At 44.7% G+C, this 25,118-nt stretch overlaps 1 protein-coding gene across 2 annotated transcripts in view; it reads left to right on the top strand.

The window, feature by feature from the left end:
* Positions 1–25,118, top strand: part of nisch (nischarin) — a 189,772-nt gene that overhangs the window by 147,211 nt on the left and 17,443 nt on the right. For both annotated transcript variants that reach the window (XM_030133491.1, XM_030133490.1), the window contains exons 24-25: positions 16,543–16,662; positions 16,825–16,986. In XM_030133491.1, the coding sequence (XP_029989351.1) occupies positions 16,543–16,662; positions 16,825–16,986 (282 nt within the window). The remainder of the gene's footprint in view (positions 1–16,542; positions 16,663–16,824; positions 16,987–25,118) is intronic.

Below are 25,118 nucleotides of genomic sequence, written 5' to 3'. Positions count from 1 at the left end.
CCTCAAGGATTAAGCCATTCAGAAGATGAATGAATGAATGAAATTTCCAAAGTTCTTAAATACCAACATGGACCCAGTGTAGCACTAAAGCAAACTGTGCCGACAGAATTATCAGTACAGTAGCTGGGTGAATGAAAAATAACAGACTTTACAAATAATACATTAAGAATTTCTGTTACCATGATTCTTAATAGTGATGTCTTGATCTGGATTTTTTTTGCTTCTGATCTGATCAGATTTTTTTTTAGGATTAGTTTTGCAGATTCCGATCCAATACCGATCTGATATCGAGTTTTTACAATGAAATTTTGATTTAAATTTTTAGTCATTATTTATATGTTATTATACTATTATTTTACTTGAGATCACAATTGGGCTGAATGTGGAACCTGAACTAAAACATGTATTACACCTTTGACTCTTAATAACTTTAGTATAATTTTTGCACTTTCTGCACTTTGCAAATTCATACTTGAGGTATAGTCTTACATATGGTATTACATCTTTCTACCAGTAGGTGGAGTGCATGACCATATATGCTGTGTATGTGGGATGTAACTGGCACTCACCTTTAGCCTGAAGTAACCTATACATGTTCTCCTCTACTCCGTCAATCGACCTGTCTGTTTCCTTCTATACAACATATTGGTGACGAGGCATGGCTTTGCTCGGGATATTGCCACCTCTGGTGTTTTTACAGAATCCGGGTGTGCCCACGGTTCCTTTTGAGTCATGAATCTGTATGTTTGACAGTTAGGTGCTAGCTTTAGCCAATAAGATGGAGGACAAGAGGAAACGCACGTTGCTGATCCACACTTAGCGCTGGGTGATAAAACGATATTGATATATATCGTGATATAATTTTCCTCGATAGAAATATGAGACATGCTCGAGATAATTTCAATAGAATTCATTCATCTATTTTTTGACAGACATAAGAACAGCCAGTCATAATTAAGTAGCGCTGCACCGAACCAATCACGCTACAGCCACAGCAAGTTAGGTTGACACCCACAGCACAGGCGGAAGAACAGCCGCAGCACACATGCTAATGTTTTTGCTGCAGCAGAAGAGAAATGTTCCCTCAGGAAAAAAGGAGACCGACAACTTGAGCGACCAGGTTACTGAAAAGTAGGGTGTGAACCGTTTGGGTTCAGGGCCTTCAATACAACACAGAGATACATGTAGACTATGTGAAGAACGCAAACGCTCACTGCTGTAAAGTTGGCAAGAGATTCACAGATTCGCACTTTGCGGCTCCATAGATAATCGGTCAGTAATCATTGTGACACAAATTACGGCTCTATGCAGGTTTGGCAACAGAGGGGAAACTACAATCCCTTTATCATCCAAACAAACGGTTGTTGATGATCAGTTGACGGCATTGCCTGAAATGCGGAGCCAGTTAGAGAGCAACAGTTTAGGGACTGTCTGCAAAGTGCTCACCAGAAAATTTTTACATACTTAAAATTCAATAAATTTACTTCTACTCAGTGAAATGGCACCAGATGTATCTCACACACCCATGAACCCCTTCTGCACAGACTACACCACTCAGATTGGACAAATATCATGCACACAGATTAACCAAAATATAGTATGAGGTACATCTCTGTATTTAAATGGGCCTATATAGTTTGTTTGTCTCATGTTTTTTTTTTTACATGTTTGCAGGGGGAAATTTATATATATATATATATATATATATATATATATATATATACACACACACACACACACAGTATATATACACACACTCATCCATTTCATTGCCTTTCCACATGAACCTTGAAGCGGAACGCACACAATATGTACCTGTTTTATTTTTCTGAAACAGCTGTGTAATGTTCTTCAGCACATCTGTCATGTTCAACCTGTGACAGAAAATAAATTATATTTAAATCAAAAATAACCTTCTGATGTCTTCACAACTAACTTATGAGTAACTGAAAATTTAAACTGGACAAAAATAGTGATTTGATTTATATATATGTATATGTAAATGTATATATATATATATATATATATATATATATGTATATATTTATGTACATATCAATATTGTCTGATATGAAAAAAATTATCGTGATATGAGTTTTTTCCGTATCGCCCAGCCCTATCCACACGGTTGGCACGGAAGCCCAGCGCATTTTCTATACACTACTGGGCACTGGTGAATCTTATACGGACACCCTGCAGGCTTTAAAGACATTTTTTATACCGAAGTTGAACATCATGGCAGAGAGGAACAAGTTTCGCCAGAGAGCACAACATGTTGGTGAGTCGACTGCTCAGTATGCTGCTACCTTGCGTGAGCTCGTTGTTACATGCAAGTTTGGCGCAATGGCTAAAGATGTGATGTGGGATCAAATAGTGGAAAAGACCAACAACCCAAAGATAAGAGAGCATTTGCTAGTGGAGGATAAACTTGCACTCCAGAATGTCCTTGCAATGTCAACTCAAATAGAAAGTGCACTAATGGAAGTTAAAGCCATGGTTACCCTGGCATCCGAGGCATTTTGTCGGCATGGTGAATGGGACTTTGTACCCTCGTGGAGACGGGAGATAAAAGCACGGTAAAAAAAACACCTGCCCTTCAGTGAACTCACACTGTCACAGATGACACTGAACTACAGCCTGCCGGTAAGACATGTTACCGCTGTGGCTTCTCAACACACATTGGAAGTTTTCCCAAGTGCCCTGCTAAATCAGCCACATACAGAAAGTGTAGTAAACATGGACATTTCAAGGGAGTCTGCAGGAGTGGGACTTTTTCAAGCAAAGTGAGGGGAGTATCAGTTGAACATGTTGACACCGTTAAAATACTACTAGTTGATGAAGAAGATGTGACTGAACATAATAGCAGACTGATGTGTAAAGTCTCTACAGTTACCGCTGACCTGATAGTCGATACTGTCTCTGGTGTCTCAATTATTCCTAAGAACCTGTACAAGAAGCATTACAGTCATATCCCACTCTCCAAGCCAACACAAACATTGGTTACATACTCAGGAACACCAATTACTGTACTGGGTTGCTTGGAGTTGACAGTTATGTGTGAAATGAGCTGTGCCACCAAAGATCTATACATCGTGTTGGCCGGGGATCCCCTTTTGGGCACGGATCTTTTCAACGCTCTGCACCTGGATATTAACGATGGACAAGTGACTCTATCTACACTTCCTCCAGCTGTGCCCTATACCTACATGTTCCTTCTGGCCCCTGTACAGTACACAGCCCCTGCTTGTGACCCTATAGAGACTAATGATGATTCAAAAAAGCTTGAAATGGTGGCAGGCTTTGCCCACAAAGTGAAGGGGAGACCAGAGGTTCACCCTGTGCAGCAGAAGTTAGGCTGTCTGCCCTTTGCTGTGCATGATGCAGTCTCCCAAGAATTACAGAAATTGGAAAATGATGGAGGCATTGACTCATTCCCATGGGTTTCACCCATAGTGGTGGTGAAAAAAAGTCAGGCCTTATCCAACTATGTCCTGATTTACGGGAGCCCAACAAGGCAGTGATCATAGACAGCCATCCACTGCCACACATTGAGGAAGTGTTTCATGAGCTGTGTGGAGCACGAATGTTCTCCACCATCTATAGAATCTATTATTTCTATAGATCTACAGAATGCATACTACCAAGTACTGCTACATCCTGAGAGCAGAGACTTCACTGGGTTCATCACACATGATGGACTGTTCGGTTTCACCAGGGTGCCATTTGGTCTCACCTCAGCTTCAAGTGCATTTCAGAGAATGATGACACAGATTCTGTCGGGTTTGGATAGAGTGCAGTGCTATTTGGACGAAGTGATTGTTTTCGCGAACACTCCTGAACTTCATAAGAAAAGACTGAAAGCTGTGCTGCACTGACTGCATGATAGTGGCCCGAAACTCAACATGGAAAAGTGTCTGTTTAGGAGAACTTAACTTTCCTTTTTGGGCTATGTTGTTTCTGCTTTAGATATCAGCCCCAACCCAGCCCCAGCTCATGACACCCCCCAAGGTACGGTCAGAACCAAACAACGTCTTCGGGAGCTCTGTTGGTGGCCTGGTAATGGACACTGATGTTGAAATTTCTGTGAAGTCATGCACCACCTGCTCCCAGCATGACAAAATGGCCACAACTAGAGCTGCTCCCATGCAACCAGTTCCTCTTCCCAGTGCAGCATGGGAAAAGCTGGCCATAGACTGCTACTGTCACTTCATTCTTGACAATTATGTTCAGCCGCAAAGGTAACCCCCTCGAACTGACAATGGCTCCTCCTTTGTCTCAGCTGAGTTTCAGGATTTTTTAGCTACTAGGGACATTAAACATTGCCACAGCTCCAACTACTATCCTCAAAGTAATGGAGAAATAGAGAGATGGAACATGGTGTTTGTTAACTGTTTACAAACAGCTGACACTCTATGCCAGGTCTGTGTTCCCTATGTCACTAACTTTCTCCTTAACATGAAGAGCCTGGCTCCATCTCATGCATCTGCTCAGCGTGAGGCCTGGGGAGACATTGTAGCACAGAAACAATCCAAGGCTAGAAAGTACACAGATGAGCAACCCCTAAATTTCAGTGTTGCTCTTATGTGTGGATTAAAAAGCCAGGAATTATAAAGAAGGTACACTTCAAGTTCACCAAGCCCCTCCAGTTTGTGACTCAGAAAGGCCCTGCAACCTACAAACTATTGGACGGCAAGGTTTGGAATGCCATTCACCTGTCTCCTGCAACTTCATCTCCCATTGCTCAGACATACATGGTGCTCGTGTCCAGCCTGAGGAATCCTGCTTACCCCCTATTGCCCCTCAAGCTCCTCCTCCTGTTCATTCCCGTCTGGGGTTCTGGCAGTTTCGCCGGCAGATTCAGCTGCCTGCTTGGCTGAATGATTATGTGACTTGAAGTTTTTTTTTGTTTTTTTTTCATTCAGAGAGAAAATGATGTGTGGTTCTTGGACTGTTACTGATGCTGGTTGCATTTCTAATTTGTTAATGTTTTCTGATAGCATAGCATATGGTTGTTTTCAGACTACATGGCAATGTAAAGAAGAGTAAGCAAAAGCTACTTCTTCATTTGGAACAGGTTTACAGGTAATTGCTAGTAAATTAAAGTTACTTACTGAAGTATTTTGTAAAGTTAACCTTCATATGACTTTGATGATTTCTATCTGACATGATTTGTCATTTGTAGGCCTGTAACGGTACACATACTGAACTGAACCGTTTCGGTACAAACCTGTTCGGTTCGGTGCACAGCTGTACCACAATGGCACAGTATGTTGAGAAAGAGCGACTAAGAAAGTAACTAAAAACGTCGGTCGATGCGGAACTTCAAATCCGCGCAAGTTTCACACGGACATATTGACCCAAAATACAAAATAGCAGCTGCCATAAGGTTAAAAAAAACCCAACAAATATGATGTCAACCTGGAAGGAAGAGATTGAAAACTCTCCGCCATCATTACAGTCCTGTTTGGGATCAGTTCAGGTTCAGGTGAAAGACAACTGCCTATGTCCAGTAGTTCTCAAACACTTTCTCTCTCTCTCTCTCTCTCTCTCTCTCTCTCGCTCTCTCTCTCTCTCGCTCTCTCTGTCTCTCACATGCTGTATAAGAGAGGAATAGATCCCAGGAGTTGGACATAGAAAGTATGTAAAGTTTCACATTCGTTTCACACCAGCATTAGTTATGGACCACACCCCTACATATACCGTACATATTAATGTGCCCCCCCCCCAGTCCGACCAAAAAAAAAATATAACATACAAATACACAAATTAGCCCAAACAGTTTGTTCTCTGTCCTAAAATAAATAATTAGGTTAATTTTGTTGTAAATATTGCTCTTAAGTTTGTTAAAAGAGAATACGAATCATCCATCCATTGTCTTCCGCTTATCCGGGGCGGGTCTCGGGGGTAACAGTCTAAGCAGGGATACCCAGACTTCCCTCTCCCCAGACACCTCCTCCAGCTCTTCTGGGGGGACCCCGGGGCGTTCCCAGGCCAGCAGAGAGACATAGTCTCTCCAACGTGTCCTAGGTCTTCCCCAAGGCCTCCTCCCAGCGGGACATGCCCGGAACACCTCCCCAGGGAGGCGTTCAGGAGGCATCCGAAACAGATGCCCGAGCCACCTCAGCTGGCCCCTCTCGATGTGGAGGAGCAGCGGCTCTACTTCGAGCTTCTCCCTGTAGACTGGGCTCCTTACCCTATCCCTAAGGGTGCGCCCAGCCACACTACGGAGGAAAACCATTTCGACAGCTTGTATCCGGGATCTTGTCCTTTCAGTCATGACCCAAAGCTCATAGGTGAGGGTAGGAACATAGATTGACCAGTAAATTGAGAGCTTCGCCTTTCGGCTCAGCTCCTTCTTCACCACAACTGACTGATACAGCGACTGCATCAGACGCTGCACCGATCCGTCTGTCAGTCTCACACTCAATCCTTCCTTCACTCGTGAACAAGACCCCAAGATACTTGAACTCCTCCACTTGGGACAAAGACTCTCTGCTGACCCGGAGAGGGCAAACCACTTTTTTCCGGTCCAGAACCATGGCCTCGGATTTGGAGGTGCTGATCCTCAATCCCACTTGCTTCACACTTGGCTGCAAACTGCTCCAGGGCATGCAGAAGGTCCTGGTTCGATGAGGCCAACAGGACAACGTCATCTGCAAAAAGCAGAGATGAAATCCTGTGGTCCCCAAACTGGACCCCCTCCGGCCCTCTGCTGCGCTTAGAAATTCTGTCCATAAAAATTATGAACAGAACTGGTGACAAAGGGCAGCCCTGCTGGAGTCCCACATGCACCTGGAACAGGTCTGACTCACTGCCGGCAATGCAAACCAGGCTCCTGCTTTGGTCATACAAGGACCAAACTGCCCTTAGTAGAGGGCCCCAGACTCCATATTCCCGAAGCACCCCCCACAGGATACCACGAGGGACACGGTCGAATGCCTTCTCCAAATCCTCAAAACACATGTGGACTGGTTGAGCGAACTCCCATGGACCCTTGAGCACCCAATGGAGAGTGTAGAGCTGGTCCAGCATTCCGCGACCGGGACGAAAACTGCATTGTTCCTCCTGGATCTGAGGTTTGACTATTGGTCAGATCCTCCTCTCCAGTATCCTGGAATAGACTTTCCCCGGGAGGCTGAGGAGTATGATCCCCCTGTGGTTGGAGCACATCTCCCAGTCCCCCTTCTTAAAAAGGGGGACCACCACCCCAGTCTCTCAATCCAGAGGTACTGTCCCTGACTGCCACACGATGTTACAGAAACATGTCAACCAAGACAGTTCCAGCACATCCAGAGACTTAAGGTACTCAGGGCGAATCTCATCCACCCCTGGTGCTCTGCCACCGAGGAGCTTGCCAACCACCTTCAGCTTGGGTGATGGACGAGTCCACCTCAGAGACCTCAGCCTCTGCTTCCTCCATGGAAGACGTGACAGTGGGATTGAGGAGATCCTCAAAGTATTCCTTCCACCGTCCAATAACATCCCCAGTCGAGGTCAGCAGCTCCCCACTTCCACTGTAAACAGTGTTGGTAGTGCACTGCTTTCCCCTCCTGAGGCACTGGACAATTTGCCAGAATTTCCTCAAGGCCGACCGATAGTCCTCCTCCATGGCCTCCCCAAACTCCACCCAGACCCAAGTTTTTGCCTCCCCAACCGCTCGGGCTGTGGCACACTTGGCCTGCCAGTACTCATCAGCTGCCTCGGGAGTCCCATGAGCCAACAAGGCTCAATAAGACTCTTTCTTCAGCTTGACGGCATCCCTTACTTCCGGGATCCACCACTGGGTTTGGGGATTGCCACCACGACAGGCACCGGAGACCTTGCAACCACAGCACCGAGCAGCTGCTTCGACAATGGAGGTGGAGAACATGGTCCACTCAGACTCAATGTCCCCAACCTCCCCTGGGATCTGGGAGAAGCTCTCCCAGAGGTGGGAGTTGAAGACCGCGCTGATATCAGGCTCTGCCAGATGTTCCCAGCAGACCCTCACGACATGTTTGGGCCTGCTGAGTCTGTTCGGGTTCCTCCATCGCCAGCGGATCCAACTCACCACCAGGTGGTGATCAGTTGACAGCTCTGCGCCTCTCTTAACTCGAGTGTCTAAAACATGCGGCTGGAGGTCTGATGACATGACAACAAAGTCGATCACTGACCTCCAGCCTAGGGTGTCCTGGTGCCACGTGCACTTATGGACATCCCTGTGTTTGAACACGGTGTTTGTTATGGACAAACTGTGACTAGCACAGAAGTCCAACAACAAAACACCACTCGGGTTCAGATCAGGGAGGCTGTTCCTCCCCATCATCCCCCTCCAGGTCTCACTGTCGTTATCCACATGGGCATTGAAGTCGCCCAGGAGAACAATGGAGTCCCCAGTCAGAGCACCATCTAGCACCCCTCCCAGGGACCCCAAGAAGGCCGGGTACTCTGCACTGCTGTTCGGCCCATAGGTCGAGACGACAGTGAGGCACCTGTCCCCGACCCGAAGGTGCAGGGACGTGACCCTCTCGTTCACCAGGGAAAACTCCATCACATGGCGGATAAGCTGAGGGGCTATGAGCAAGCCCACACCAGCCCACCGCCTCTCACTGCGGGCAATGCCAGAGAAGTGGAGAGTCCAGCCCCTCTCAAGGGGTTGGGTTCCATAGCCCAAGCTCTGTGTGGAGGTGAGCCCGACTATATCTAGACAGTATCTCTCAACCTCCCTCACTAGCTCCAGCTCCTTCACCCACAGTGAAGTGACATTCCATGTCCCAAGAGCTAGACTCTGTGTCCGGGGATCATCAAGCCCCCTGCCATTGACTGCCACCCAATTCACATTGCACCCAGCCCCTACGGCTCCCTTGGTGGGTGGTGAGTCCATCGGAGGGCGGGCCCACATCGCTCTTTTGGGCTGGGCCCAGCCAGGCCCCATGGGCAAAGGCCCAGCTGCCAGGCGCTCGCTTTCAAGTCCCAACACGGGCCTGGCTCCAGGGTGGGGCCCCGGCTGCACCATACCAGGCGCGTTGCGGTCCTTTGCTTTCTCTCTCTCATAGGGGCTTTTGAACTGCTCTTAGTCTGGCCCGTCACTCAGGACCTTTTTGCCATGGGAGACCCTACCAAGGGTATAAAGCCCCCGACAACATAGCTCCTGGGATCATTCGGGCGCTCAAACCCCCCCACCACGGTAAGGTGGCAGTTCAAGGGGGAGAATTCGAGTTTGTTGTTATTTTTATGCAGAATGTGAACTGACAGAACTGTAATTTGATTTTTTTTGTTTGTTCAAAACTCCCTTTTAAGGAAAAGTGCTATACTAATGTTTAAAATAAATTTAGTAATATTTTATTTATTTTAATTTCTATTTGATTTATAGCAGCAGAATTATTGTCTCCAAAAATTGGGGAAAAAATGTTCAAAAATTCAAAATAAGTGCATTAAAGACATTTTGAGCGGTTTTCTTTCTTCCCGTACCGAACCAAAATAAACCGAACCGTGGCTTTCAAAACCGAAAATGTACAAAACCAAAAATTTTGTGTACCATAGCAGGCCTAATCATTTGTAATACTGGATTTGAGCTGTGGTGGATGCAATTTTGTTAACCTATTCAGGATGGCACTGTTCTATGCTTTAAAAAGGAAGGATTTGAGGTATAGTCATACATATGCTATTACATCTTTCTACCAGTAGGTGGAGCGCATGACCATATATGCTGTGTATGTGGGCTGTAAGTGGCACTCGACTTTAGCCTGAAGTAAACTATACATGTTCTTCTCTACTACGTCGGCCTACCTGTCTTTTTCCTTGTATATAACACAGCAATACTGTGAGCCAAATTAGAACCATTAGCAGGCCAGTTTTGGCCCATGGGCTGTATGATTGCCACTGCTGCAGGGGGTGCATTCTGTGCTATACGTTAGATCAGCAGGTTGCTCGCGAGGCAGGTTGGGTCGAGTCAAATAATTCCACAAAAGCTCTGCGGGTAGAAAAAAAGAAAGACTCGCATATCACTACCAGACCTTAAAGTGAAACCTATAGACACTTAACTCATTCCTCTGAGCCTCCCACTGTTGTGCAGCTAATTTTCCTTTTCCCAATTTTCGAAACTTAAATTTGAGGGAGCAGGCTGGGATCGGCCCGATCTCATGACAACATCTGATTTGATCTTCTAAAAAATGCCAGATCGACATCCCTAATTCTTATTAAACATCGGTGAGTGGAAATTGAAACTGAATTGAGAAGGGGACATATTTGGTTCAGTTGAAGTTAATTGTAAATCTAATAATTTAAAGTAGCTACACCTTGTACAAGAAAACACTGAAATGAGGAAATTTGGATTTAAAGCCATTAGTGTTACATGTGGAAAGGCAAATCTATTACCATCGTCAAATGACTGATCCATGTTGACACCAATAGAATCAACAATGTCTGACTTTTTTGTTTGTGTCCTTTGTACATTTTTATGGCATGAATGTGAAATGTTCTTAAATTGCACTCATGTTATTGGTCCAAAATTGGTTATTTGAATGATGTTCCTCCTTGAATGGTAGCAAATTTGATCAGTTCTTGTCAAACGCAAAAATTGCAATTCTTGTACATAAAATCGTCTTTGCGTCATTTGATGGATGAAAGTAGATGAGAGGAGAACCCCCCCCCCATTCAACCAGTCCATTAGTCGCTTTTCCATTGGACATATGTGCAGAACTTTACCGATATTTACTAAATGTCAAAAAAACAGAAGTCTGTAATGCTGGGTTTTTCCATTAAATCACAAATGCGATGATTTCTTTATTATCGCGAAATGACACAAGAAGTCATTCAAATGCAAATATGTTGATTTACAGATATATTCATTATTATTATATATTACCCCTCTATCCTGTACTAAATTTTAAAAAAAATTTGGTTTCCAGGTGTTTCCACACATACCGCGCCATGTTTCTTTTAAAACTCTTCTTTTTTGCTTGTTGTGACATCCATCAACATCGGTTTTTTGGCGAAAATTGTCATTTTTCCATTACCGTGCCATACCATATCAACTTTATTTATAAAGCACTTTAAGAACTTTACAGCTGGCAAAGTGCCATACACCAAACATAAAACAAGGGATTAAATAAGTAAATAAAACTAGTGATAACACAAAGTGTTAAGCAGGCTAAGAACAACAAAATACAACCAGCATAAAAAGAAAGACAAATTAAAATCTGTTTAAAACAGCATAAAAAACAGACATGTCACTCATTGATTAAAAGCCAATGAGACAAAGTGCGTTTTTAGACATGATTTAAAGACAGGCAGAGACTGTGCCTGTCTAACAACTAACGGCAACTGGTTCCACAACTTTGGGGCAACAACAGAAAAGGCACGGTCCCCACAAAGCTTCTTTTTAGTTTTTGGAACCACAAGCTGCAGCTGATCTGCTGACCTGAGAACACGAGGGGGGGGGGGCGTAGGGGTGGATCAGGTCAGACAGGTAGGAGGGGGCAAGGCCATTCAAACATTTAAAAACAAATAGAAGAATTTTAAAATCAACTCTAAAACGCACTGGTAACCAATGGAGTGAAGCTAAAACCGGTGAAATATGTTGATGTTTCCGTGCCCCTGTTAACTCTTTCCCCGCCATTGACGAGATATTCCGTCAATTGCTTCCCAACGCTTCCCCGCCAATGACGAGATTTTCCGTCAATCCGTGTTTTCACTGTTATACTGTAGTTGGAGGTGTTGTGGGTCATGTGAATTACTTTCCTTAGTCCAAAAACAAACAATTAAGCAGCTTTTTCGGAAAAATGACGGGCCGGGTTTAACGTTTTTGCACTGGAGTCTCCGTATCCCATGGCAACGCATCCAGCGGCAGTCACTGAAGGAGGAAATCCAGACTGTGCAGGAACCGCGCGCAGTTTCAAAAGCCTTAAAGATGATTATGGAGACAGAGTCTGACAATTCAATATATGATGGAGCTACAGAAGAACCATTTCGAGACAGGAACGGAGAAATAGAAGGTCAGGGAGACGGACACGGAACACGGGAAACAAGGAGCGGCTCAGGTCCGACACGGAGGTGCGGGTGGGGGGGGGCGGGGGCACAGAGCAACACGGAGAAAATGACAGACAGGAGGAAGAGAAAAGAGACATTTGTAGAGGACATTCAAGGAGAAGACAGACATACAGACATGGGACAAAACAAAGGAAAGCTAGTCTGCATCTGTTAGAGTGAGTTCAGATTCAGACTGAGGACACAGAACATATTCAGCTGTAGAATGTCAGCAGGACACATGGAAGACACTGTTGGATTTGGCTTTTGTATGAAATAAATAAATACATATATTCATACAGAGATAAATAACTAGATGTCCATAGAATTATTTACAGATCAAACACAGCAGCTGGTCCAACAGGAGGACCTGGTGCAGCCAAAGGCCAGAAATCTACAGTATTTAGTGCATTTGTTTCTTTTTTTCTTGAAAATGAGGAATATTGAGGTGTTTATATCCAAAAGCTAAACTACTGTGTGTTAGACTTATAACTGATGTATGTAAATGTGCAAAGTTTAGAAGGAACCTGGTGCTTTACAAGATGTTCGGTCTAAAGTTTGGTGTGGATTCCCCTAACATTTTGTGGAATGATGGGATATCTTAGAGCTGTTTGTTACTATTATTGCTGTTATTATTATTTTATTTTGTGATTTCGAAGACAGTGTTACTGTTGGTAAATAAGAAAGAGTCAAAAATGTAAATAGGAAATCAGTTTTCTCTTGAAAATCAATATCTTTGAAAAAAATGCAATTTTCTCAGCTTTTTGCTCAAAATTCAGTTTTTTCCTGAAAATGACCAATATTCAAATGTTTATATCTCACGAACGAATAAAGATAGAATAAAATGTTTTTTTGTGTTTAAAAGTTGAAGTTCTGTTCTTTCTTTTGATGTATTCAGTGTTCACATACTCCTAACACAACATTTTCAGTGAGCCTCCAAAGATTAGTGAAAATGACCAAAACGGCTGGCGCTGGCTACCAACTCACTGGAAAATGCTCTGGCGGGGAAAGAGTTAAAAGCCGAGCTGCAGCATTTTGGACAAGCTGCAGTTGGGAAAGTGCATTTTCACTCAGCCCGGCATAAAGTGCATTACAATAGTCAAGTCTAGTAGTTACAAAAGCATGGATCACAGTTTCAAACAGATCCCTGGGCAGAACACATTTTACTTTTGCAAGCTGTCTTAAGTGAAAGAAACTGGACTTGACCACACCACTAATTTGTTGGTCGAGTTTAAGATTGGGGTCCATTTTAACACCCAAATTTGACATGACCGGTTTCACCAAATGTGATAAGGAACCCAGGTCAACAAGAGCTGTGTGATTTGAAACACTGAGGCCAAAAACCATCACTTCTGATTTGTCCTGGTTTAGATTCAGAAAATTCAATGACATCCAAGATTTAATGTCATCAATACAGTCCAAGAGGGGTTTTATAGCTTGCGGGTCATCCTTCTTAAAAGGTAAATAGATTTGACTGTCGTCTGTATAAAAATGGAATGCAATGCCATGTTTCCTCAGGATGGACCCTAAAGGGAGGATATAAAGAGAAAATAGCAAAGGTCCAAGGATGGATCCTTGTGGTACCTCACATGACAGGGGGGCAGAAGAGGAAATACATTCACCAAAGTGAACACAGAAGGATCTCCCAGTCAAATAAGATCTGAACCAGTCCAGAGCTGAACCCCGAACCCCCACCCAGTGTTCCAGTCAGGAGAGGACCATCCCATGGTCAACAGTGTCGAAGGCGGATGTAAGGTCAAGCAGCACCAGAACAACAAAAAAGCCAGCAACAATTGAAATAAAAATGTCATTAAAAACATGTAAGAGAGCAGACTCCGTGCTGTGAAGATTTTTAAAACCAGACTGAAAAGTTTCTAAAATACCGTGCTCATCTAAAAATGATTTCAACTGAATAAAAACAATTTTCTCCAGGATCTTTGAGACAAACGGGAGCTTAGAGATAGGCCTGAAATTTGACAGTGCTGCAGAATCAAGGCCAGGTTTTTTAAGCAAGGCATGCACCACCGCATGTTTAAAATGAGCAGGGACAACACTGGATGACAAGCTACTGTTTACAATCAACTGGACAGCAGGCGCTATAGTTTCAAAAACCTCCTTAAAGAGACGTGGAGGTAGTGGGTCATCTGGAGAACCTGCGGCCTTCAACTGAACAACAATGTTTTTTAATTCTGGGAGAGTTACAGGCTCAAAGTCATCAAAAACAGCACAACAGGGGACATGCACGGAGGGGTCATGAGAAGGGGGTGTTATTTGTGTCCTTATAGTTTCAACTTTGCTTACAAAGAATGAAACTTCTCACGTTTCTGAAGAATGCTCTAAGCACACAGGCTGAGGGACATTTAGAGCAATAGTCTTAAAAAGCACACGAGGGTTGTGACGATTATTTGTAACAATCTCAGAGAAATACCTCATTCTTGATAATTTTACAGTTGATTGATAATGGCGCCAGCTTTCTCTTAGAATTTGAAAAGACTCTTCCAGTTTATCTTTTTTCCATTTGCGCTCAGCTCGTCTGCATTCTCACCTGGCAGCGCAAGTATTCTCATTTAACCAAGGTTTAGGTTTAGATGGCCTTATTTTAACTGGAACCACAGACTCTAGCACAGTCTGGCATGATCAAATAAAAACTAGAGGATAGCTCCTCGGTATCAGCGGATATAGACTGGTCAAAATTAACATTAAAAGCGGCAGAAAACTGAGCAGCAGTGGAAGGGTTAAGTACCCGACAGCGGCGCGCTGAAGTGCACGGTTTGGCTATTACACACGGCAGTGAAATGTCAAAAATCACAGGCATATGGTCAGAAAACACAACATCAAGTGTTACAAGATTCTCGACAGACAAATTAAAAGTTAAAACAAGGTCAAGCGTGTGCCCACGCTCCTGCATTGGACTGGACACACACTGCACCAAACCAAAAGAGTCCAAAAGAATTAAGAAGTCTTTCACCAATGGCTTCTCAGGGCAGCACACATGAATGTTAAAATCTCCAACAATTAAGAGCTTGTCATATTTCGGCATCATGTCCACAAGGAAGTCAGAAAAGTCATGATAAAATCCTTGTTGTATTTAGGAGGTCGGTAGACGACTGCACACAGGATGGGAACAGGATAAGACAGTTCAAAAAGGCACAGTTCAAAGCTGGCATAGATGGAAGACAGCATTAACTGGTTGCACTTAAACATTTGCTTATAAACAGTCGCGATTCCCCCTCCACAGCCTGATATCCTTGGGGAGTTGAAGAATGAGCAGGTAGGCGGCAAAAGTTCTGACAACACAGTGGACTCACCGACATTTATCCAGGTTTTGGTCACGCATAGGAAATCCAATCCACGGGACGTCAAGAAGTCCTTGAAAATAAAGGTTTTATTCCCTAGTGATTGGGCATTCACCACAGCAACCCTAATAGCATCTGAAGCTGAAGAGTTAGCAGGGGCACTAGCCACCTGCACCCGGACAGATAGCTGGAGATTGTGAAGATTCACTCCGTGCTGGAGAACGCGTGGGGACGGGAAGCGACAACACAGGGATCCATCTTCCAAGCCGATGAGAGGAACCAGGCAGGGGGCGATTGGATCCAGCAGTCACCACGGAGCAAGCTGAGCAGCATCCTCCACAGCCTGAGGAGAACATGCCAAGATGGCCTTTAGTTTTACCAGCTGGCCGCTGCGTCTTCTCCTGCGCAAACGGTGCCTTCTGTGCAAAGGTGGGGCCGGGATACGGAGCAGGTAAGATGGGACTCCATGTAGGAATGGGGCCTGATAAGAATTTTGCCCATCCTGCTGAAAGTTCACAATATTGTTGGCTGCTGGCCGCAATCCAGAAGTGTCTGACAATCATATACAAATACAGGTAAAACATTTGCAGTGACAGTTGATAAAAACCATAAAACAACTAAAAGTGCGGGCAGTGACAGACAGCGGGCCAAACACACTGGTGCCATCTTGACGCCAAATAAGTACCCATACATTAGGTAGATTTTTATGTGCAAGTTATATTCACGCAATTTGAGGGTCAATGGAAAAGTGACTATAGAAGTGGTGCTGACATACAAAACAGACTAGTCGGAGTGGCCTATTTGTCTGTCTGTAGATGTTTTCCATAAGATGCTGGACATTTTACCAGTGGGTTGTAGTCAGTGTAGTCTGCTATGTTTCTATCTGCTGGGGAGATAGCATCAGACAAAAGGACTGAAAACAGCAGGTTCCATTTGTGGACAGAGGCTGGACTCCCTGGTGACTGTGGTGGTAATGCACTGAGTAAGGTGGAGAAAAATCCACATCGTCCTCTTCATCCCATTCTAACATATCAGAAAAGCAGCTGCAGTGGGTAACTAATGTCACTAAAATACACAACTGAAGGGTATAGAAGATTCATCATAGCCACTGCCATCAGACTCTACAACACCTCATGGACTGTACTGTACAATCTTACACTATGGCACAATGCTTCTCTTTGAGTTTTATAGTAAACATTTTCAGTTAAGCCACCTTAGCCCATTTCTCTGTGTCTTTCAGGTGTTGTTATAACAGACTGTGGAGATCCAGATATCTGTTTGTGCTGCTGTCTATCCATCAATCTTTCTGAGCTACTGTCTGTCAACGTAGGATTGTTTGATCAGTACTTCAGGGTCGTAGGTCAGTGGATTCACATACACTTGTACACACTAAGTGTAAACCGCTCCTTAATTCTACCATTTTCTTGTATTATTGTGTGTGTGTGTGTGTGTGTGTGTGTGTGTGTGTGTGTGTGTGTGTGTATGTATGTATGTACGTACGCACGCACGCACGCACGCGTAGGTCGTTCGGCTGATCACATCATCTGCTGCCTCAGCAGAGACAGTTACGGTACAGGTTTGTTCCTGCAGGAGTTGATGTCGGTTCTGAGTCTGTTGCAGCAGCTCCCACCTCCGGAACCATCTGAACTGGACTTCTATTCCCAGTTCACTAGCACCGCCACAGGTATCATCAGCACACATCACTCCTTTTAATTTCACTGTTTATTTTATTTGGATCAACAACATTTTTATATTAATAAATCCAATATGAGAAATCTTCATAAATAGCAGTAAATAAAAAACAATATTGCACACAGAAAACACATTTTTAGCTGTAAACTGAATCATATGACTTAATTTTGCTGAAATATCAGTAGTTTGAAATAAAATGAAAGTAATTGTGTGTTGAAGTGGAACTATGTAACATTTTTACCTTAAAGGTCCTGTACAGAGAATTCATTTAAAGTGGATTGCAGTGACACCTTCGACTGGAATCAGTGGTGTTTTTTAGGGACAAAGACTCCGTTTCCCACGAGCACTAGCCCCTACTGTTGTGAGGGCATAACTCTGGCCAAGGAATGTATTTGATTTGAAGCTAATGACTGAAGAATGGATCCTCTTGACAACTCTGCATTTCTTTTTTCAAGACAGCAACTTGCAGGGTGCAAAGTGACCTTTGAAACGAGACTTCATTCGTTTGTAGCGTAGTTTAATAACTACCATGAAAGTGAAACCTAACTTTGGATATCTGACTCCTGCTCCTATGTCTCTTTTACTCCGGAGCTCCAGAGTATTACTCACAGACTGGTGTTCTAAGATGTGTCCCAATAATATACATTTGCTCTAGCTTTTCCACAAAGTGTTCAAGCATTTTCATAGATGACTTCAGTCATTCAGCATCTTCATCATTCTGCATTAGCAGTTCAGCGCTAGTTGCTTTTAGCCTTCTGCATTCACAGTATTCTGCTTTTATAATTGTCTTGTCCAATAATTGTCCAAAGGGCAGTTTAGTATCCAGGCCCTGGCATGAACATTAAACTCCATACAGAACCATTCCAGTCTCACTTTACAAAACCCTTAGTTTGGGACTGGAACAATGCTCCAATTAAAACATATTACCGACATCAAAGAGCTAGGCCTGTGGCTAACACAGATGCATTCACTATGCGTTCGGCTGAACTACCAACAGTCACTGTAGTCAAATATAATGTTCCAATGCATATGTATAAAGAAAAGAAGCATTCTATATTTATACAGAAGGAAGAGGGCCAACTCTGGTTCTGTTTTCATTCCTTTTAACTCCCTTAGTTCTCTCCATCGGTTCAAAGCAGAGGTTTACCGGTGTTTTAGCCCGTGCTCTATCACTCTCCCATTTAGCTTTCTTTTTCTTTCTGCCACTCCAGCTTCAGTTCCAGTGTCCACCATTACGACAAAATAAATCCAAGAAATCCCTTTCTTTAGGAAAAAGGACAAATCTTACTCCTCACTCGGTCAGCTTACTTCTCACTGCTAACCTCTGCCAGTCGGTGTGGTCTAGTCATAGTGACACAAGTCTGCTGTAAATCAGTCCAGTGTTTTCCGACCTGACCAGGGAAGCGGGAAATAGCATTTGGAAATTACCTATTTTGGTGCTGATAATGAAAGTTACGTATGTAACTATGGTTCTATGAATCCTGGATGACCTCCAGAGGTGGTGCTTTAAGCACTGAATGATCATTCTTGCACATGCGCAGGTCAAGTATTAATGACAACAAAGTCACCTGAGACCTCCCGGTGGCTCACGTGACTCTATATATTCATGTGACACCGGAACCTCAGTCTCTTAATCTTCTCGCAAGAACACGAGGATTCCGAGGGACCAAGTGCTCTGGCGGTCATCCAGGATTCATAGAACCGTAGTTACATACGTAACTTTCGCTCTATTTCATCCCTACTGACCGCCAGAGGTGGTGCTTTAAGCACTGGATGATGTATATCAACAAGGTCATGAGGAATCTGCAAAACCCCTGGCAACAACTGCTACAACAATACCCACCTCAGTGAGATGTAGAGGGTTGCTGCCGAAGGATGCCTTGTAGCGGATGGGGTGTGGCTACATTCAACCTGTAGAACCTTGCAAAGGTGTTTGGAGAAGACCAGGAGGCTGCCATGCATATAACCTCCAATAGCGCTCCATTCATGGCAGCCCATGAGGTTGATAAGCTCCTTGTTGAGTGGCACCTGACTCTAGCAGGCAGAGGTTAGGTTGACCCTGCAAGGTATAGGCTTTAGCAATCACGTCCACAATCCAGTGGGCAAGACATTACTTAGAAAGAGCCTGACTTTTCCTTGCGCCAGCATAGCAGATGAACAGACTATTTGTTTTCCGTAAAGATGCTGTGGAAGTGATGTATACCTCCAGAGCATGGACAGGGCACAGAGGCTCAAAGGGGGCCCCGGTGTGAAAACGGGCAAGCTGCAGTGGCTAGGTGTGGCCTGCAATTGATACCACCTTAGGAATAAATGACACATCAGTCCACAGTGTAACACCTGAGCCATCAGGGTTCCATTGGCAACATGACTCACTTAAGGAGAGGGCTTGTAGTTCTCCCACATGTTTTGCAGAAGCCATTGCCATATGGAATGCAGTCTTCAGTGGAAGCCATTTGAGGTCCACCCCGACTAGGGGCTCAAATGGGGGGGGCAAAGAGCCTGAAGCACCAGAGAAAGGTTCCATGCTGGTGCCACAGAGCGTATAGGTGGATGCAAACGCCTAGCACCCCTCAAGAACTGTGAAATTTCTTTGCCACGAACCACCGTTCATCCCAAACATGCCAGCAGGAAATGGCAGCCATATAAACCTTCAATGTGGATAGAAGCCGCCCTTGATTCAACAATTCCTGAAGGAAGGCCAGTATGTCAGGGACTGAACAATGTATTGGGTCCTGTCCTTTGCCATGGCACCATTTTTCAAAAACTGCCCATTTGTTAGCATACACAGCATGCGTGGATGGCACCCATGCATTAGCCATCGTGCGCCCTACCTCCCCATCATATCGGGAGAAGTAGGAGCTAGGCCTTGCGGTGGCCAAACCCAGAGCTGGAGGCGATCCAGGTCAGGGTGGAGAATTCAGCCTGCCAGCTGGGACAGGAGATCCCTCCTGGAGGAAAGGTGCATCTGTAGGCCACAGCAAAACCTGCGCAGCAGAGGAAACCAAGTCCTCACTGGCCAAAAGGGGGCCACCAAAAGGACCCTGTGCCCCTCCTGAAGGACCCTGAGGAGAGTCTGAAAAATCAGGGTGAATGGAGGAAACGCGTCGAGGAGAGTGTGGGGCGAATCGTGTGCTAGTGCATCGCAGCCCAAAGGACTGGCGCCGTCTGTCAGGGAGAACCAAAGGGGACAGTGAACTGGTTCTCTGGAGGCAAAGACGTCCACTACTGCTCTGCCAAAGGCCCTCCAAATGCAGTCGACCACCTCGGGGTGAAGCTTACACTCAGTTAGCGGCGACTGAGTCTTAGTCTGGACCAGTGTAGAGAGCATGCATCCAAGCTCTCTCGTCATGAGAGCAAACACCTGTAGGGACACATGAACCAAGCTCTGCGTTGACTGATCCACTGGCTCTGACTCCAAGGATGAAAATAAGCCCAACATCAGATGGGAGAGAGAGTTCCTAATCCGGCCCATACGGGCCCCGAGTTGTAGGCCCTACAGAGCAGGTGGTCCGTGACACGACACTGTGGTTGTGGACAAGAGCATTGGACCTCAGAGCCTCATCAGGAGGAGCAATAAGAGAGGTAATGCCTGGTTCCACCGCTGGCATATGACCCAAGCCAAACTTGGACGCCTCCTGCATGGCAGCCAGGACCCTGCCATCAGTCGTCAGCCGCGAAAATGCTTTTGTATCTGTCCATCAGGCATGTAACTCCTTAACATATTCCTTTTGCCTCAGTATTATGGTGTTGGAAGAAAGTGCTGGAAGGAGCCTGCGGAGCATCCAGCTGCAAGCGGGCAAGAGCTGTCCTGATAGCTGCTGTCACAGACTCCTCTCTGCCTCCCTGAGAGCAGATTGAGGCACTGGAGTCGGAACCAGAGGTCTGGGAGCTCAACACTGGGAAGCCCTCACAGAAGTGGGTACCAGAAGCTGCGACTGAAATAGCATCTTCATCCCGGGCCGAGGCTGCATCCTGCTCAGGGGAAGGAGCTATGCTGCAGCCGGCATCTGCCTGGAATGACTGGAGGAGGGCTTTCATTTGGGCCAACTCAGATGTGAGTTGATCCATCCATGTGGACAACCCCCCAGTGTTGTCCCATCTGGCTCTTTTCTTGGGCACTGAATATGCCTGTGCAGCTGACCGCTTCAGGCATGCCGCCTGTCCTGGTGGCCATTGGCTTGGCTGCATAGTGGCTGTGCAGTCAGTAGGCTGCTCCAATGCAGCTAAACGAGCTAGTCATACTGCCCAGGGCATAAAGCTACAATTGGCACACGCATCCTCGGAGAGCGCCTCCCTGAGATGCTCCACTCCAAGGCAGGAGGGGCATAAATCAGGCCTATCCTCCAGTTGGACCAGGGCCAAACAGGCTGAGCAGTACAAATTTTTGAGCATAGTGCAGGCTAATAAGCAGCTAGATTGAGTCAGGTCAAGTGGAAAACGCCACTATTGACTCAGCTGTATACTGACCCCGGCTCCAGTAGTCAGTCTGTAGGACTCAGCAGAAAATGCCAATAGTGAGACAATAAACCATGAAATAAAAATAAACTTGGCAAATCAGAGCGAACAGTAAGTTCTACTGTTGATAAAACATGTAACAAAGACAAGTGCTCATGCACTCAGTAAAACCTGCGTTCGAGAAGAAGAAAAGAGTCACATGACTATATAGACTTACATGAGCCACCGGGAGGTCACAGGTGACTTTGTTTGTCATCAATACTTGACCTGCGCATGCGCAAGAATAATTCTTAAGTGCTTAAAGCACTGCCTCTGGCGGTCAGTAGGGGTGAAACACAATCTCATTTTACGTTGTGGATTACGATCAGGCATATTTATCAAAATGAGACTTAAAGATCACGCAGAAAGTCTTTACAGCTCCTTTAATTAAACAGCTTCAATGTAATTGTGATGGTTAAATGACTCGTTTTGGGGAGAATGGAAGCCCTTCCCCTTCCCACTAGCATCTCTTTTGCCGAATATGCCACTTGCAACTCGCCTGCCATTGTCCCGATGGTCCTAGATCTCATCTCTTGGCTTGCTAGCTGTAAACACAAGCCAGCCATGTCTTCATATTACAGGCATTTATCATGGCAGTGCTGGCAGAGAAAAGGAAGAGATGGGCGTGGTCAGAGGATGGAGGAACATGAAAAAAATGACTGACCAAACCAGGAACAAGACAAGAGTGTGCCTTGGTCGAGCTTTAGCATAATGGAGAGACATGAAAGAAAAACAAGCATCTAACCCAGTGTTTCCCAACCTTTTTTGAGCCACGGCACATATTTTACATTAGAAAAATCACAGGGCACATCACCAAATAAATGTCAAAAAACATATTTAATGAAATAGAATGAAACTGTAGTCTCAATTTACTGACTCAGTGTGAAATCTGGCCCTGGTTGGTTGAACACAAAGCTGATATTCTTGCAGGAACTGAGGAGAGACACACACAAAGATCTCCTTCAACTGCTCTCAGTCTCTCTTTTTTCAGTCTTTATTACAGTCATGCTTGAAAAGCCCAGTTCACATAGGTCTGTTGTGGAGAAAGGGAGCAGAGCTGAAATAGCTCTATTTGCCAGAATGGGGAACTCCTTAGCTACAGTCAGCCAAAAACTATCCAAAGGTAGATCAGCAAAGCTCAGCTTTAGACCATGATTTTGTCTCAGTTCAGTTATTTCCTCCTGCTCCTGCAAAGTCATGTCTTTTCCAACTGCAGTTGAGCTGTATGGGTTCCTAACCCAGTCAAGGTAATAAGTGGAAAGTGAAGGGAATGTTTACCTGTTGTCTCACAGTGCAGCACTATTGACACCCTGCCATTTCTGGGTGTGTGGGAACATTTCAAGGTTGGCACTTTCCACATGTTGTCGCCAGAGCTGCACCTTTGAATGAAATCTGAATATTTTATCTGTACTTGTGAGCAGGTTTTCATCTCGGCCTTGCATTTGTGTGTTTAGGTCATTCAAATGTTGAAATATATCTGCCAGATATGCCAGTCTTGCACACCACTCATCACTTGATCATCATCATCAGCATCATCACACTTCTCATTTGTCAAAAACACTTTAAGTTCCTCCCGCAGCTCATACACACGGGCAAAAACTTTGTCATGGGACAGCCATCGGACCTCTGTATGGAGCAGTAACACTTTATACACTGCTCCCATTTCCTCACACAACGATGCAAACATGCAGCTTTTTACAGGTCTCGTCTTCACAGAGTTTATCATGTGCACAACATCTTTCAGTACAGGAGCTAGGTCTGCTGGTAATGTCTTAGCAACAAGTGCCTCCCGGTGCAGAAAACAATGCGTCACAATAACGTTTGGATGCTGCGCTTTCACCCTGTTTACAAATCCTTTGGTGAAGCCGAACATGGCAGCTGCTCCATCAGTGCAAACACTTGCGCAGTTTTGCCACTTAAGTTCTCTTTGGTCAAAGTAGTCTGATACAATTCGAAATATTTCCTCTCCTGTTATTCTTTCTGGCAATTCCTTGCAAAACAGAAAATTTTCTCTGATGCTGTCTCCATCTACAAAGCGCACATTTGCTAGAAGTTGTGTAGATTTGTGGAGTTGAAATGCAAATTTCCCACTGATGTGCAACTCTTCCAGAGCACTTTTTTCAATGTCTGTAGACATGTCATCAATACGTCTGGAAAATTGTATTATTTGAGAGTGGGACTTGGGCTATTTCTTTAACAGCGCCAGGGCCGAGCACCTCTTCTACGATGATTTTACAGGCAGGTAGTATTAATGTCTCTACCACGGTGTGTGGCTGTTTGGATTTAGTGATGAGTTCAGCAACTTGGTAGCTAGCTTTCAGAGCTTTCTCACTCGTCTTGGTGGTTTTCTTCAACAATGCTGCCTGTTTCTCAGTCTGATTACGCAGATGAACAAACTAGTCTGTATTCTTATTTTGAAGTGAAGGCTGTTTAGTTTGGAGATGGCATTTAAGTTTGCTTGGAACCATGGCACTGTTGGACAGCTTTTCCCCACACACCAGGCATAACGGAATCGGCTCGGTTGGTTCCCCAGTAAAAGTGAATCCAAACGCAATATAACTTTCATTATATTGTCTTGAGCTCACCTTTTTTACTTTCTTCTGACCACTACTCATACTTGGGTCTTCATCTGGGTCAGAATGTTCTTCAGGACCAGAGGATCCTCATTGAGTACTTTTTCTTTTTAAATATTTATCCACTGTGTATCACTGCCGCTGTCTCACTCGAAGCATCACTAATTACTCTGCTGTTTGAGCAGCAGCAGGTAGATACACAGGTTAATTCACTACCTGTTGCCATCTAGTGGAAGAGCATTTAATTGTTCTGCCTGTCACTGCATGCTGCCCACATAGATGTACGAAGACACATTATTTGCATTGAGTAAATAATTTTTGGACCAATCGGGTGAAATTGGGCATTTTTTCATGGCACACCTGATGATCTTTCACGGCACACTAATGTACCGCAACACAGTGGTTGGGAAACAGTGATCTAAACCAGGGGTGTCAGACATACGACCTGCAGTCCAGAACTGGCCCGCAAGGTGGTTCAATGTGGCCCACAGGATAAATTTGAAAGTGAAAAAATGCGTAAAAACATTCATTTGATTCTTTTAAAATTAAATGTTATTTCTGAATTTCCACTAGGGGCGCACTGTTTTAGTCAGAGTAGAAGATACGCCACATCACTGAGACAGACCCAACAGCAGATGGTAGCAGTGCGCCTTCTGCTGTTTGCTATAACGGTGTAGTCTACCCTGTTTTCTACTTGACCCCACACCCTCATTAGCATAATGTCATTATCAAAAAGGAGAAAAGTTGATACAGAGTGTAGAATTTTCCAAGAAAAATGGACCATATCCTATTTATTCTCGGAGGTGCATCCAAGCTTGTTAAAACCTGCCTCCCTATCCTTTCCCCACTCATCACTACCATTATCAACTCCTCCCTCTGCTCCAGATCAGTCCCTGACACCCTCAAACTAGCTGTCATCACTCCCATTCTAAAGAAACCTGGACTTGACCCTGACATCCCTTTCAACTTCTGCCCCATCTCCGATCTCCCCTTGTTCTCCAAACTACTCGAGCGTGCCATTTCTTCCCAGCTCCAAACCCACCTCACCTCCAATAAT

This window comes from Sphaeramia orbicularis, chromosome 5 (assembly GCF_902148855.1).
Source record: "Sphaeramia orbicularis chromosome 5, fSphaOr1.1, whole genome shotgun sequence".
Classification (NCBI taxonomy): domain Eukaryota; kingdom Metazoa; phylum Chordata; class Actinopteri; order Kurtiformes; family Apogonidae; genus Sphaeramia; species Sphaeramia orbicularis.
The sequence above is the reverse complement of the archived record's forward strand: the minus strand, read 5'-3'. Positions and strand labels throughout refer to the sequence as shown.